This window comes from Trichechus manatus, unplaced genomic scaffold (assembly GCF_000243295.1).
Source record: "Trichechus manatus latirostris isolate Lorelei unplaced genomic scaffold, TriManLat1.0 scaffold00008, whole genome shotgun sequence".
Lineage (NCBI taxonomy): Eukaryota > Metazoa > Chordata > Mammalia > Sirenia > Trichechidae > Trichechus > Trichechus manatus.
Window position 1 is genome coordinate 29,480,874 of NW_004443944.1, and position 15,576 is coordinate 29,496,449.

At 44.8% G+C, this 15,576-nt stretch overlaps 1 protein-coding gene across 2 annotated transcripts in view; it reads right to left on the reverse strand.

Moving 5' to 3' along the window:
* The window catches only part of DYNLRB1 (dynein light chain roadblock-type 1), a 29,568-nt gene that overhangs the window by 4,494 nt on the left and 9,498 nt on the right, over positions 1-15,576 (reverse strand). For both annotated transcript variants that reach the window (XM_023725187.1, XM_023725185.1), the window contains exons 2-3: positions 10,040-10,115; positions 2,973-3,140 (exon numbers count right to left, since the gene is read on the reverse strand). In XM_023725187.1, the coding sequence (XP_023580955.1) occupies positions 2,973-3,120 (148 nt within the window). In that variant the 5' untranslated portion in view covers positions 3,121-3,140; positions 10,040-10,115. The remainder of the gene's footprint in view (positions 1-2,972; positions 3,141-10,039; positions 10,116-15,576) is intronic.

A 15,576-nucleotide genomic window follows, 5' to 3' on the forward strand; every position in this document is an offset into this window, starting at 1 on the left:
GTGTCAAATCACTTAGTTTCCATCCTACACAATCCTTGCCCCTGTCCCCACTGCTGACCCCACTTCTGATCTTCAAAGGGGGGGGGGGAGGGGTACCAGCAATGGAGGGAGGTTTAGAGAGTCGTTGACTCATTCATTAAACAAATAAACCTGTTAAATACCTACTAGCTGCAAAGCTCTGAGACAAGTCCTTGCCCTCAGGGAACTTACTGTCTAGTAGGGGAGAAAGACAAAATAAATACAGCTGATTCTCATTATTCACAGTAGTTATATCCTATAAAGTAGTAAATACTGCATGAATATTTGAACCAGTGCTCCTAGAGGAAACACAGGGTTATGTTCCTCCAAGCTCTAGTCACAACATTTTCATCAGCCCATCAATACATAATCTTGTTTTATCTGTTTATTAAAATAAACATGGCTTATTTATAAATAATAACATTGAACTCACAAACAATGGCGCTATAACTCATGCCTGAACGAAGCTTATCTAACACACTTATTTACACTTATTTTCTCCGTACGACACATCACCACCTTCTTGTATTTACGAACAAAAGACAGCACTTCAGCACTATGCTTAGGGGCCATTTTAAACAGCAAAATCACCAACAAAAAGCACAAAAATGTGAAAAACGTGACACTAAATAGACCGCAACAATGACAACTGTTTACACTCAGGGCTGAAAGAAGAAGGCAGACTGTCGCCTTGTTCACTGGGAACGTGTGTTGGGCCACTCAAATTTTCCACCGCTCTGTATATGTCCACGAATGACTGTGAATATTGATTTGGGGGCTGCAAATTTAGCTAGTAGACAAATTCACAAATAACAGAATCTGCAAATAATGAGAATGGACTATACATAATAGAATTCCAAATCATGACTATGGGAAGGATAGGCTGCTTGGAGGAAGTATGAACAGTGGGTGTCCTACACTTCATATGGACTGGTGGAGTCGTGAGGGGGCCCCTCTCTGGGGAAGTGGCACTTAATCATAGACCTATTGGATAAGCAAGCTGGCTAGCCATGTGAAAAGGAAGGACGGGAGCCCTGTGAGGGCCCTGAGGGAGGAGTCTGACTCTGGAGGTTCTGAGAGGCAGCAGTGTGGCTACAGCACAGCAGGGAGGGTGTTCAGAGAAATCACGCATTCCTTGTTTTTAAGGCAACCTCGAAATGTCACCCCCTCAGCATATGAAGATGTGGGGAGAGGTGGGAGTGAGAAAGGGAAGAGCTCACACTCCCTGTTGCCCCGGTAAGGATCTGGCCACCTCACTCCTGCCTCCACTTACAAGGCTATGGGGCTTCTGGGGCTGTGAACCCTGAGGACAACCTCTAACTCGGGAATTTCTGATCTCCAGGACAAGTGCACCAGCCACACTCACGGGCTTTGCATACCCTGTGGATCCTCAAGGCCAATCAGAGATGCCTTTACTGCTGAGCTGAGAAATAAATGGCCAGGAGCTTTCAGATTACTCTGATGCTCCAAAGAAGGCATTTTCAGAAGCTTTAAGCCAAGAGACACAGATAGTTTGATTTGGAGATCACATGATTTGTCCTTGCTGCACATTCTGAGCACCCACGTGGGTCACCGGGGACCATAGGTTCTGCTCTCACACACAGGTTGCATAGAGGAACCATTTCTAGCCCGACTTTTAAAGAAGTGGAGATTTGTCCAGGGAGGCTGTGGGCACTTGAGACTGGCTCTATGGTTCCCTCACATCCTTCTAAGCAGCTGGACTGGGCCTGAGTAGGCCTGGGAACAGAACCAATGTCACTCTGCTGCTGGGAGTGGCTGAGCTCCCCCTCTCCTTCAAATTCATCTCCGAACTCTGCAGCCAGCCTCCTTACCATCTGTGTTGCCAAGCCCAAGGGTATCAAGTGTCCCAGCCACCCCACTGCTCTCCTTCATCTAGCCTGTAAACACAATCCTATCACCTCCTGCCCTAAAAACCTCTGCTCACAGGATCAAGTCCACACACAGCTGAGTGTGGTGTTTGAGGCCCCTTTTTTCTAAACTAGGCCCAACGTCTTACCTCCCACTCCTTCCTACACATACTTTGATGCCCTAGACAAGCTGTGCTGCCACCTAACTGCATCAACACAGGAACGCTCTACTTAAGCAAATTCAACATGGTTCAGCCAAAAAAGGAGAGGGAGATGGAGAAGGAAGAATAAATAGTCTCAGCAAGTCTGTCCACCCCTCCAGTCTGTCAATGTGACTGAGGTGAGGCAGGGTAGGACAGGTGGCCCTACTGTTCCCTCTTGTGGTCCCAGTCCTGTGGATGAGCTCTCGTCATCCTGGTAGTGACTCTCAGGCCTAGGGACAGGTACCGTTTGTACTACATACCTCCCAAATGCAAGCCAAGAACTTCTTACAAAGCAACACCAGCAATCGGTTCCCAAGCTGGAGGAAAATCAGTTGTATCCGCTTAAGAAGCAAGACTGTACTTCATAAATGAACAAAAAATTTCCAAGGATAAAACAACTGTGTAGTGTTTTTTGCCTTGCACCTCGGTTTAGAACCACTGAATTATTTTTCCTCCAAATATGGCTTTCCTACCTCTCCACCTTGCTCACAGTTTCCTGGTGCCTTCAAGATTCAGCTCAATGTCACCTTTCCTGGGAAGTCTTCTGCTGACAGCACCAGGCAGTCCTAATTACACCCTCCTCTAAGTTCCCAAGTTGCCCCTGGCATTTCCCGTCAAGGCAAGGGTTACGCTGTTATGCTTATGTGTCTATCTCCGTCATGAGACCATGATTCCCCTGTGTGGCCTAGAGTCCCTGTAAATGAGTGTTCGTCAGGAGCTGCCAGCCAGAGACTGGCCAGGCAATGAGGCAATCGATGTTCCCTTTCACTCTTCAGTCTTTCTGTAGAACCTCTGGAGACTCCACTGTACTGTTTTCCTGATAAGCTACAGAGAATCTGCTGGGAGGGTCTTCCCCTAAGTGGAGACATGGACGACTCCTTACCTGGTGCAACCATAATTTCATTTTTCTTGGAGCGAATTCGAAGGAAGGTGAGGTCATTTTGGGGGTCAATTTCACGCACGGTGCTCCGTGCCTTCAAGATGAAGTTGTGCATGAGGTTGGCATACTGTGTGGTAGTAGAATTGTCCATGGTGCTCTTGATGGGAATGCCTGAGGGGAGAGCAAACAGAGACCAGGTGGGAGCACTGGGGCCCCTTTCTGCTGAGCTCCCAACCCCACTTCCCCTAATTCTACAGTATCAGACTGGCAGTAACAATCAGTGACACTGTACTGAGGGCTTGCTATTTCAGCGCCAATCTCCTGAACTACATCACCATCTTCATTCACTGATGAGGCCATGGAAGTGAGTGGTGAGGTGACCTGCCTAAGGCCACAAAGCAGATAAGCAGTGGGGCCAGGATTTGAATGCAGGCTCAACTGCTGGGCTCCTTTCACAAGGGTCCTGCCTTACCTGGTTTCCAGGAATAAAAAGGATTATCATTTATAATGCTTAGAACCTGGACCAGGAGGACAGCTCTTACAAATCCTTAAGTACTGAAAAGCAGAAAGAAGAAAAAAGGTCAGCTTGTGCCAAGTACATCACCATTACTAGTGTTCTGCTCCAGTTCCCACCCAAGGGAAGCTTAGGACCCATTGTAAGCACACTGAATATACACATGATCATGCCCCCAAATTAATGTTTCCATGTTTGTAGAAACCCTTTGTAAACAGCACTCCTCCTGGCTTCAGAGATCCCATTAAGTGGACATTGCACAGAGTTACTGCTGGACATTCCCCTACTGTTGAGTATTTAGACTGGATTTTTTTACTAGTATAATTAACTCTGCAATGAACATTGTTGTGCATCAAGCCTTTTCTGTTTTGAGGACTCTTTTCCTCAGATGACCTATTAAATGGACCTCCCTCTGTGGACTGCCTGTTGTCATGGGTCCTCAGGTAGGTGCCTGTGAATCAGCCATGACACATTAGCAGTAGGTTCTTTTCATGAGGTCTCAAGAGACAACCAGTTGACATTCAGTTGTGAAAAACGTGGCTCCTCACATGTAAGTGGCCAGGTTTTGGGCCCAGGACCCTGCTAATCTGGCCCACAATTGATCAGCCTAAGGGTCAGCCAAATGCAGTCATCCTCAGCCTACTCAGTGGGTGGCAAGAAACTAGCCCAACCTTGTTCGGGCACCAGGAACACAAGAGTGGCAGAAGAGGGGGACACAGCGGTAGCAGAAGCAGAAATCAGGCAGGCTGTTCTGAGCCAAGTCATGAGAATGGGTCAAAGTGGCCACTCATCTTTAATGGACAAGGTGAACACGTCACCAGGGCTGCTGCTGGGTCCCAGATGGCAACAAAATGCACACCAAGGCCCCATGAGGCCTCACTCTATAGCTGTACCTTCCTGAGGATGGCAGTATGAGCAGTGTGTCCATCAAACTCTATCTACAATTAGGGTAATGATTAAAGAGTTAAGAGCTCTGAAATATGATGACCTGGGTTTACACGCCAGCTCTGGCCCTTAATGGTCACGTGGCCTTAGGCAAGCGATTTAACCTTTATGAGTTGGAAAAGACTCGATGGCAGTGGGTTTTTTAAGTCTTCATTTTCTCATTTCGTAATCTGTAAACAACAGCTTCAAAATGATGCTGTAAAGACTGCTGTAGGCCTTGAGTCATGGCAACCCCATGCACAACAGAACAAAATCCTGCCTGGTCTTGTGCCATTCCCATGATCAGTCGCGGATTGGACTGTTGTGATCCACAGGGTTTTCACTGGCTGATTTTTCATAAGTAAATCAGCAGGCCTTTTTTCCTAGTCTGTCTTAGACTGGAAGCTCCGCTGAAACCTGAAATCATAGCAACACGCAAGCCTCCACTGACAGACTGAGAACCTGGGACTCCTGCATGGAAGGCAAGAATTCTATACCACTGAGCTACCACTGCCCATGCTGTGAGAATTAAATATGGCTTAATTCATATAAGTGATTAGCAAAGAGCACTTAATAAATGTTAGTTTGTTATCAACATCACTCACACAATAAACCCCATTCCCCAGATAACCTGAGGGGACATTCTTGTACCTGAAACAGCCTTTCTAACACAGGGCCCACCTGCTGAGGGCAAGGACAAGAGCCTGGATGGAACAGGACCCTGGACTGGCTGTCCTGCTGTTTGGCAGGGAACTCTCCCCTCAGCTCACCTTTGGGGGTCTGATGGTAATAAGACTTAACTGTCTCAAGGCTTGGGCAATCAAACACCTTGACCGTTTATACACAAAGCTGCCTTCTTTCAAGTCCCTCTGCCTGGAACATTTCTTTCTTCCCCTAGTCATTCATGACTCCCACTGATTCCTCAGGTCTCCGCCTCCTGATACTCTCAGCCATCCCTAGACATGGTCAGTGCCCACCTCTACCATCCCAGCACGATGCAGTTTTCCTTCAGAGCAGTAACCAGAGTGTGACATCACACCTTAAGGGAAGTGATCATCATCTGTAAGCTCCTGGAGAGCCAGGATCAGCTGTCTGGCTCACCAGTGTCTTTGCGGACCACAACAAGCTGTTGCTAAATGAGGGGATCACAAGGGTTACTTTCAGTAGTTCAGACAAGTACTGGTGTGAGTTTGACCACATTTCTACCAAGTGGGAAGGGTATGTAAAGGGGACAAACAACCATTTGTTGGCTCCCTCTAAAAGCAAAACGTGGAGGTGGGGCAAGGCCCAAAACTGGAGAGAATTTCAAACAAGAATAAGATCAATGGAAGCCAGAGCTGGAGGAGACCACAAAGATGGTCTAATAATCAGGCCACCTAATCCAAACCTCTGCTGTCACAGGTGGGGAATATGCAGCCCACAGAGAAGTGGCTGGTCACCAGCATACATGGTTTCTAACCTGGGGTTGTGTAGCCAAGGCCCTCTCACCACACCCAGCTGCTTCAGTGAAAAATAAAAAACATTAAAAAATTTAACAGATATTTGTTAAGCACCAACTATGTGCCAACATTGTTCTAGTTCCTGGGGATACAGTAAAAAAACCAAACCCGTTGCCACTGCGTTGATTCTGACTCATAGCGACCCTACAGGACAGGGTAGAATTGACCCATAGGGTTTCCAAGGAGTGGCTGGTGGATTCGAACTGCTGACCCTTTGGTTAGCAGTCAAGCTCTTAATCACTGCACCAGTGAACACAAAAGACAAATCCCTACCCTTTAGAACTTATACTTCTGCCATATGTTGGTAGCAGCAGACGGTGGCAGAGGTCTGGAGAGATATAAATAGAATCGAATGTTACTTAACTTCTTGGTAAAGCTGCTTAAACTCACACTTTTATTATGAAACACCAGTTGAATTCTAGTTGAATCTGGCCAAGGCAGAGGTGTCAGGAGGCAGTGGCAGGTGGTTGGTAAGTGACTGGGACAAAGATGTGTCATGGGTTCAGAGGCGGGAGCAATCATTCTGAGTTGGGGTGGTCAGGGGACGCATCCTGAAGGAAGAGACATCTAGCCGAATCATGGGGTGGGAAAACCCTAGATAAGAGATCCCTAATATGAACATCTCTAAATAATCATCTTTAATTGATGCTTCTAGAAGAGCCCTGGTGGTGCAATAGTTAAGCGCTCGGCTGCTAACCGAAGGGTCAGTGGTTCTAACCCACAAGTGGCTCCGCAGAAAAAAAGACCTGGTGATCTGCTCCCATAAAGATTGCAGCCTCAGAAACCCTATGGGACAGTTCTACTTTGCCACATGGGGTCGTTACAAGTTGGAATTGACTCGATGGCACACAACAACAGAGGGCTAAAAGGCCCCATGGAGCAGTGGGAAAAGTAATCAACCCAGAATCTCTGTTCTGACTACCCCCCTCCACAGCTAGGTAACTTTGGGAAGGTCACCTCATCTCTCTCAGCCTCAGGTTCACCTGAAAAATGGACAAACATCTCTTCCTTGCAGGGTCACTATGTGAAATGTAAAGACCAAAGTAGAAGCTCTGTGAGTGGGTTACAAATTAAATGTACATAAGACACACACACACAATTGTTAACATTTATATGGCATGTACTATGCACTAGTAAAGGGACTGACACGGTGACTGCAACAATGGGCTCAAGCATAACAATGATTGTGAGGACGGCCCAGGACTGGGCAGTGTTTTGTTCCGTTGTACACAGGGTTGCTATGAGTTGGAACCAACTTGATGGCACCTAACAACAATAACATGTACCAGGCACTGTTCTAAAAGCTTCCCTTTGAGAAAGTGTAGTATTAGCCACATTTTACAAATGAGGAAACTGGAACAGTGCTTAAGTGACTTGCCCAAGGTTACGCAGCTGATATGTAGCAGAGCCAGGCAGCCTGGTTTGGCATTCTGTATTTTTAGCCACTGTGCTATACTGCCTCGTTAGTACCCAAAGAGAAGTGCTCATCAGTACCCAAAAAAAGGTAAGCAGTTATGCTAGATTTCTCAGTGAAAGAGCTCAACTTTAGAGGCAGTTTTATGGCCAAGAATGAAGGCTTGTGGCTTGCCAGTACTGGTGGAAACCTAGGGGCCTGGGGCAGTTGGGCCTGGGGCTGCTCCCTCCCCATTTGGGGTCCAAATGTTGAGTCGAAGAAACCCTCTAAGTGACACACAGTTTTTCAAGTCTTAGAGCAAGAAGTGCCCAAAAGAGATCACCTAGACCAACTACTCCACTCGGGGCAGGTGAGACCTGAAGAAGGGAAGGGACTTGCCCCAGGTCACTGAGTTGGTCAGTGTCAGACCTGAGATGGGGGCCTGTTCCTGCCTTCCACTGTATCCTGAGGGCCTACAACCTCCTGCCTCCTTTAAATGCAATGACCACATGGCTTAATGAGGGTCTGGCAAAGCTGGGAGCATTCTGCCTAGCTTTGGGCTGGTTTGGACTCTGGCAGCCTAGAAACAACATTTTAGCCGAGGACATGCCACCTCCACTTTGTTGCCTTTGGTGACTTTTATCCTGCTCTAGTTAAGCAGGTACTGTTGAGAATCCTGCCTTTCCAAGCAAGGCCTAGAATGCCAACATACACATACAGGGTCTCTTTCAGAGTCCCAGATAAATCAGACTGACTGAATACAGTGGGATAGAGAACTGGGGGAGCCTGGCAATAGGTGGATGACCCTGGGCATGGCCCCAACCTCTGAGATGTCTACAGCTGTGTCTGTAAAGGTGACAGTACCCATGTCTACAGGGCTGTCAGACTGAACTAGAAATCAGACCACACCCAGCAGAGCGCCAGGCACATGGCAGGTGCACAGTTAATGTCGTATCACCTCCATTCAGAGGGCTACTCATAACCCGGCCTGGGAGAGCAGACCCTCTGCTAGGCACAGTCCAATCTAGGACATATTACTTAACTTCTCTGAGTCTCAATTTCCTTATAAATAAAATGAGTTGTTGTGAAGATTAAATATCAACGGCCTAGCTTCCTAAGAGAGAGGCATCCGAGGGGACCTTGAAAGGTGGGTAACATTTGGATCAGTAGAGGGAAAACATTTGAGGTGGGAGTAAAAGCAAGAGCTAAAGCAAGAAGATTTAACAACAAGCACGCACCCTGGGGTACACGGTAAACAGAAGGATTCCTGGGTCTCACCTTAGGCCTAGTAAGTCAAACTTTATAGGGAGGGGCCTATAAAGCTGTGTTTTGAGCCCTACGTGATTCCAGTGAATGGATAAACGTGGGAAATACTGTGTCCTAGAGGCATGAAGCATGTGAGTTCCGCACAACAAGGAGAGAACTTGACCAGGAAAATGGGTTTATGTAAACAAATGCTGAGCTCAGAAGTGATGGAGACAATTTTAGTAAGAGCAGCCACTAATCTTTACTGAGCACTTGGTGTGTATTAGGTCCTGTGCGAAATACTTTACGTTGTTCGTTTTTAGTTAATTTTTACAACTTTATAAGGTAGATCTAATTATTATCCACCTTTACAGAGTTAAGTGACTTGCTGAAGGTCACACATCTAGTAAGGAGGGGAGCCAGGATTCAAACTCAGGACTGCTGGGTTCCAGAGCCCTTGCTCTTAACTGCAGCCTAGAGTGCCAGGGTCTAGGGTCACAGACCAGCAGGCACGCTCTGTTCCCTTACAGCACAGTGTGGGAGAAAGAATACAATTTTGCACTCCGACAGACTTGGATTTAAATCTTGGCTCTGAGACCCAGGTGTATCAATCAAATTTCTAGGCTGTTTTTTCCATTGCAAAATGGAGACAACAGGGTGCTTTAAGGAATGAATGAAACAATGTGTTTGTACAGCACCAGTCCATGGCCTGGCAGAGTAAGTGTGTGACAGATGTTAGCTTCCTTCTTCACAATATGGAGTACAGTTTGGGAATATTAGTACTTATACTAAAATAAGGAACTGAAATAATCTCTCAGAAGCAGGGGGAGCTATAGGCACAAAGAAGTTGACTACAGTATTATCTAACAAAAAAGTAGAAACAACATAAATGGGGGGGGTAGTTAATAAATATATATATAAATACATATATATATCTATATATAATACAGAGCACTGGTAGAGTAGTTGTTAAGAGCTCAGCTGCTAACCAAAAGGTCGGCAGTTCAAATCTACCAGCCGCTCCTTGGAAACCCTATAGGGCAGTTCTACTCTGTCCTGTAGAGTTGCTATGAGTCAGAATTGATTTGACGGCAACAGGTTTGGTTGCTTTTTATATATATATATGATATGTATTATACTGGCAGTTAAAAAATTTGCTTATGTAAACCATAAATAGTATTTTAAAAAAGGCTCATGTGTAAACATAAGCAAGAGTAACAACTCTGAAAATGACCATGAGAAAACGTGTCTGGACAAGGGCTGAAAGCATGGAGTAATTGAAATGTGTGATTTTGTCAGATCAGTGGGACTGAATTTTTCTTTTTTAAAATTTAGAATTCCAATAATAGTACTAGAGCATTGGAAGTATTAAAAAAAAAAGCTTAAAATGAGATCATGTACTTGAAGAGCTAAGTAAATAGCAAGTGTCATGCTGTGTTTGGGCTGTTTTCTGGGGGCTTGCTGGGTACAGGGCAGGGCTAGAGGGAGGGCATACCTTCTGTGTTCACCACAATGATTCCCTGCACACCCTTCTGGCTCTGAAGTCGCTTTAGGGTTTCTTCCACCTCTGCCTGCAGAGAGAACCAAATCAAGATTAGGAGGGGCCAGGTAGGCTGGATTAAGTCCCTTATACCCCAGGCAGATGAATCACACATTTAACTCCCAACAATAAACAAGTAACACCCAGTCACTTGACAACTCCTCAAAGCTTCCAAGCCTGTTTGGAATGGTCCCTACATCACCACTAGCACCTAAAGCATCTGCTTACACCTCCAGCATAGGGTAGGGGTGCTCTACGCCCTTTGCCTACCAGGCACTCTTAAGCTGTCCCTCCTTCAACTGTTTGGGAGCAGAAAATAAATACCATTCCTAGGAGTACGTACATATTCATGACTCACATATTTGGTAGCTGGGGGACAGGACTCCAATGATTTGAAAAAAAAATTCCAAACAGTGGTATCTAATGGGAAGGAGACACTATCATCTGTGGCCCAAACAGCACAACTGAAAACATCCCGAAGGAAGCAAAATAACCTCATGAGGATAGAATAAGTGAATTAGTAAGTTGGCATCTGAGATACCGTGACACATGGCGCACAGCCCCAGGAAATGTGCTCGTTAATACTTATTTCTAGAAATTAGTCAGGGTAGGATACTCTGGCACGTGGAATTTGTTAACAGAGAGGACCATCAGACGTTTGGGTCCTCACCCTGCCATGCAAGGCCTTCTACATTATCACACCAACTTCTCTGACCTGTTACATTTCCTCCCTCTCCATCCACATGCCCAAACTTCCCTGCCTCCACATCCTTCTACCCTAACAAGGCCTCTTCTCTGCTGAAATTGAACACATTCTTCTAAACTGTCTAAGACATCACCTCCTCCGTGAAGGCTTTACTGATCTCCAACTCAATGGAATTTTGTCCACCTCTGACTCCCCAAACTCTGGCTATACTCTCTGGGGCATGTATTAGGTACTGTGTTTACAGAGTTTCTACAATGGTCTGCAGAGTAGGGGCTCAATAAATAGCTGCTTAACTGAACTAGGCCTAACCCCTTCTATGGATGGAAACTGGCCTTGAAGTGTACTTGCTCAGGAAGCATCCACCCCCCACAAGATTGGCCCAGAATTCAGCCAGAGGCTCCTCAGAGGCTGAGTCAGATTCTGTTGGGAACAGAGGCTTCATTCACCAAAAGAGTGGTTCCCTACCCTCAGGGGCTAATGAGTTGGGCTGGGGGTGGGGGGTGGGGATGGGGGGTTCCTAAACAGTGGGCAGAGATGGCACAATGAATTATTGTTTCTTCTGCAGGGCACAAGGCTGACAATCCAGTCACCACCACCCATTCCCCAGTGATTTAAGAATACTGACAAATGTTAGTTGTTGTGTGCCGTCCAGTTGATTCCTACTCATAGTGACCCTATGTGACAGAGTAGAACTGCACCATAGGGTTTCCTAAGCTATAATCTTTATGAGAACAGGGAAGGACAAACAGGTTCCTCCTACAAAATGGCAAACAGCCTGGCAGTTTCAAAATCTGGAGCCTAGGTAAAAGGACAGGCTAGGTTTGTAGATATGAAGAGTACCATACAGTGGGTCAAATGTGTACAATTCATTCAACAGACTTTCACTGAGCTCCTAGTATGTGTCAAGTGCTACCCTGGGGAAGGGGGGTGGAGAGGTAAAGATGGCAGTGGTCAATACTATACGTCCCCTCTTTGAAATTCATCCTAAGCAAATAATCCAAAAGAATGAAAAAGATGAACACGGCAAGATGTTTACTGCAATGACATCTGCAACATCAAAAAGCAGAAAGAACTAAGAATACCTACACTTAGGGAAAAGGTCAACTAATTTATGGAACATCCACTCACAGGAATATGATACACACATTACAATGATGATTAAACTATGCTATAGCACCAGAGAAGGTTTATAACAAGTGAAAACAGCAAAATGTAAAAAGAAAGAGTTTGAAGACCAAAACCATGTGAAAACAACAAGAGGACTAGAGGAGATTATGAAAAAAATAAAAAGCCACATTAAGAGCAGGAAATTAGAGGTTTTCTTTTTTCCAAAAGAGCTCTTTTTAGTTAATACATTGTTTCTATTTAAACATATTATTTCTATTTATTTTTTAAACCCTCCTCGCTGTATGTATCCAAGAGAGAAGTCTCTGGTGTGGGGTCCACAGGGCTCTGACACACTCAACATTAAACAGGTAAGAATAACTGAGATGACAATCTAGGATAGCTCAAACAATCTGCAATCGACCCAGGAAGAAAAGGGGAAAGAAAGCAAAAACAATGATGTCAGAAACTAGGTCCAAAATATTTACCAGAGGTTGGAGAATGGGGCTGGAATGAAAAAGATGAAATTGCAAAAGATTGCTATTAATTCAATAACTATATGAGCACCTTCTATGTGCCAGACATGTTTTAGGCCCAGAGATGCTAACAAAAATCCCTGCCCTTATGAAGCTGACATTCTGAGGGCAGGGGGAGGCAGTCAGACGTTAAACAACCAAGTAAAATAAACGTCAGAGATAGTAGGGAAGAGGGATCTAGAATGCAAAGGCTGACAGCAATTTTAAATAAGGTGATCAGGACCTCATTAAGTGATATTTAAGTAGACAGCTGAAGGAAATGAGGGAGCTAACCATGTTGATTTCTGGAGAGAGGGTTCCAGACATCAGGAAGAGCAAGTACAAAAAGCCCTGAGGTGGGAAAGTGTCTGGCACATTCAAGGAAAAGCAAGGAAGTTAGTATATGTAACTGAAGTACAGTGAGCAAGGGGAAGAGTGGTGGGTGGTGAAGTTAGACAGGTAGCCAGGATCACACCACAGTGGGCCTGGTAGACCACAACAAAGACTGGTTTTTACCAGCAATGAGATGGTAAGCCTCTGGCAGGTTTTGAGGTGAGGAATGATACGATGTTTCAAAAGGATCACTCTGGCTGCTGTGTGGAAAACGGACTGCAGGGGGCAAACACAGCCTGCAATGAGCGCTGGCCTCCAGCCCTGGCCTTTGGCATATGCTACTCCCTCCTTCTGGAGGAAGCACCCTTCTCTATTTCACTAACTGGTGTGGCTAACTCCCTACTCTCTGGACTCAGCTCATGAGCCTCCTGTGGGAAGCCTTTTCCAATACCTGCTCGTCTTCTGGGTACACACAGCACCTCGCCTTCGCAGCACTTATCACAATGGAGTAGAACTGTCTGTTTCACATCTGTCTCCTCTTCTAGACCCAAAGTACCTGGGAGCAGGAACTTAGAATTTATAGACCTAGTACATGGCCGAGGATAGGCTCAATTAATAAAAAACAAATAAACAGCATTCCTGCAACTTGGCCTTACAATACCCAGTGTGAAAAAGAGCTAGGGTTTAGGTGCCCGGAAGTTTCATGAAAACCAGCCAATGAGATTTGGCTGCTTAAAAAGTAAACATGTATAAACTAAGAAAGGGAGGACACACAAGTATACATTAATCTACTCAGTACTTACACGGGTCAGACATTGGAATGAATGCTTTCAGACACATCTCTTGTTTGAACCTCTCATTCACCTTCCAATGGTTAATATGATCTTAATTTTATAGACGAGGAAACTAAAGTTCAGAAAGGAGGAGAGTTTTGTTCAAGGACACTCAGCAGATCAAGAGAAGAGCTGGGTATAGTAGTGACCCAGCTATAGCGGCTATACTCTGATGAGGTCCTTGCACCCAGAGAGCTCACGTTCTGGTAGAAGAGACCTTCAAAAAACAAATGAACAAACAAGATTCATGCAGGGTACGGGGACAAGACTTGGGGGATGAGATGTTACTTTGGCTAGTGTGGTCAGGAACACCTGTGGATGTAACCTTTAAGCCAAGAACTAAATAATAAAGAAGAAAAGCACTCCAGGCAACCAAGGGAAAGAAAAGGCAGTGAAGTACGAACAAGTCTGGCATGTTCAGGCAATAGAAAGATGACCAGTATTTCCAAGTTTTTTGAGTCTCTGCTAATCTGATAGCCAAAATAATAATAATAATAAAAACCAAACATTCTTTAAGTTTTAAGAGTTATTAGTAAAGCTGAAATGGGATTCATTGACTGTTGCATCTCTCCTTTAAGTGTTTTGATTTTTCTACGAATCTTGATTTGCAAAAACTCTTTATGTTAGGTATATTAGACTTTTGTCCATCATGTGAATTATACTTCCCCCAATTTTTTCTTATTTAACTTTGATGTTTTTTTCAACAACCAAAAAAAAAAAACCCAAATCAAACCCGTTGCCGTCCAGTCAATTCCAACTCACAGTGACTTTACAGGACAGAGCAGAACTGCCCCATAGGGTTTCCAGGGAGTGGCTGGTTGATTAGAACAAGAAGTATAAATTTTTTATGTAGTTAGATTTAATAAAATTTTTTCCTGCAAGACCAGAGAACAGCTTCTTGAACCTGACCCCAACCTGTAGGATGGGCTAGGCCTCAATGAGTTAGAGCAAGGAGGTCTGGAGGACTCTCCAGGTGGTGCAGAGCTCCAGCTACCTGTCTGGATCCAGGAGAAACTGCTTAAAAGAAACCTGAAGCTTAGCCCTAAAGCAGCCAAGAAAGAAAAAAAAAAAAAGTTGCCAAAAAGCCACAAGCAGTAACTAGGACGTGTGAATGGGAAAGGGCAGTCCCTGTCAGGCACCTAGTCGGGCAAGCTCAGCCTCAAGGCTGGTCATCCCTGTAGCACTAGCCAACTGGTACCAAATAGCAGCTCCACAGGGCCAGCTCACATCTCAGCTTCCTCTCCTTTTTCCAGAATGGGCCCAACTGGTAATCTCAGCAACCTGGGTCTTTAGTACTATTCACATCGGTGTCTCTGCATCAAGGAAGGAAATAAAGCTCCTGGGTTCTCTAGTTCCCAAGTGCATGTTGCGACAGATGGAAAAACAAGTAGCAATAAAGCTCAAGGATCATTTATCGGCTTCATGTAGGAAGAATAATGATCTGAAGCAAATGATTTACAAAGGAACTGTGACCAATTTGACTACTAAACATAATACTTGTAAAGCTAATGCAAAACAAAAATGTTCAAATAGAAAAGCATTTGCGTCAAATTTAATGAAAGAATAATTCCAAATGCATCATATAAAATGATGGAGAAAAACAGCAATCGCTAATAGGTTAAGTGGGCAAAAAGGACACTAGTAGAAAATACACCTAAGAGAAATTACAGCTTCCTGTTAATTAAAAAATAAAAAATTATAGCAATTATGAGGTATCTTTTTAAATGCTGGCAATGTTATGGCAAAAGTGGTACAAGGACAATACAGGAATACCACGTTTTATTGTGCTTCACCTTTATTGTGCTGCATAGACACTGTGTTTTTCACAAACTGAAGGTCTGTGGCAACCCTGTGCTGACCAAGTCTATTGGTGTCATTTTTCCAACAGCATGCCCTCATTTCATGTCTCTGTGTCACATTTTGGTAATTCTCACAATATTTCAAACTTTTTCATTATTATTATATCTGTTATGGTGATCTGTGATCAGTGATCTTTGATGT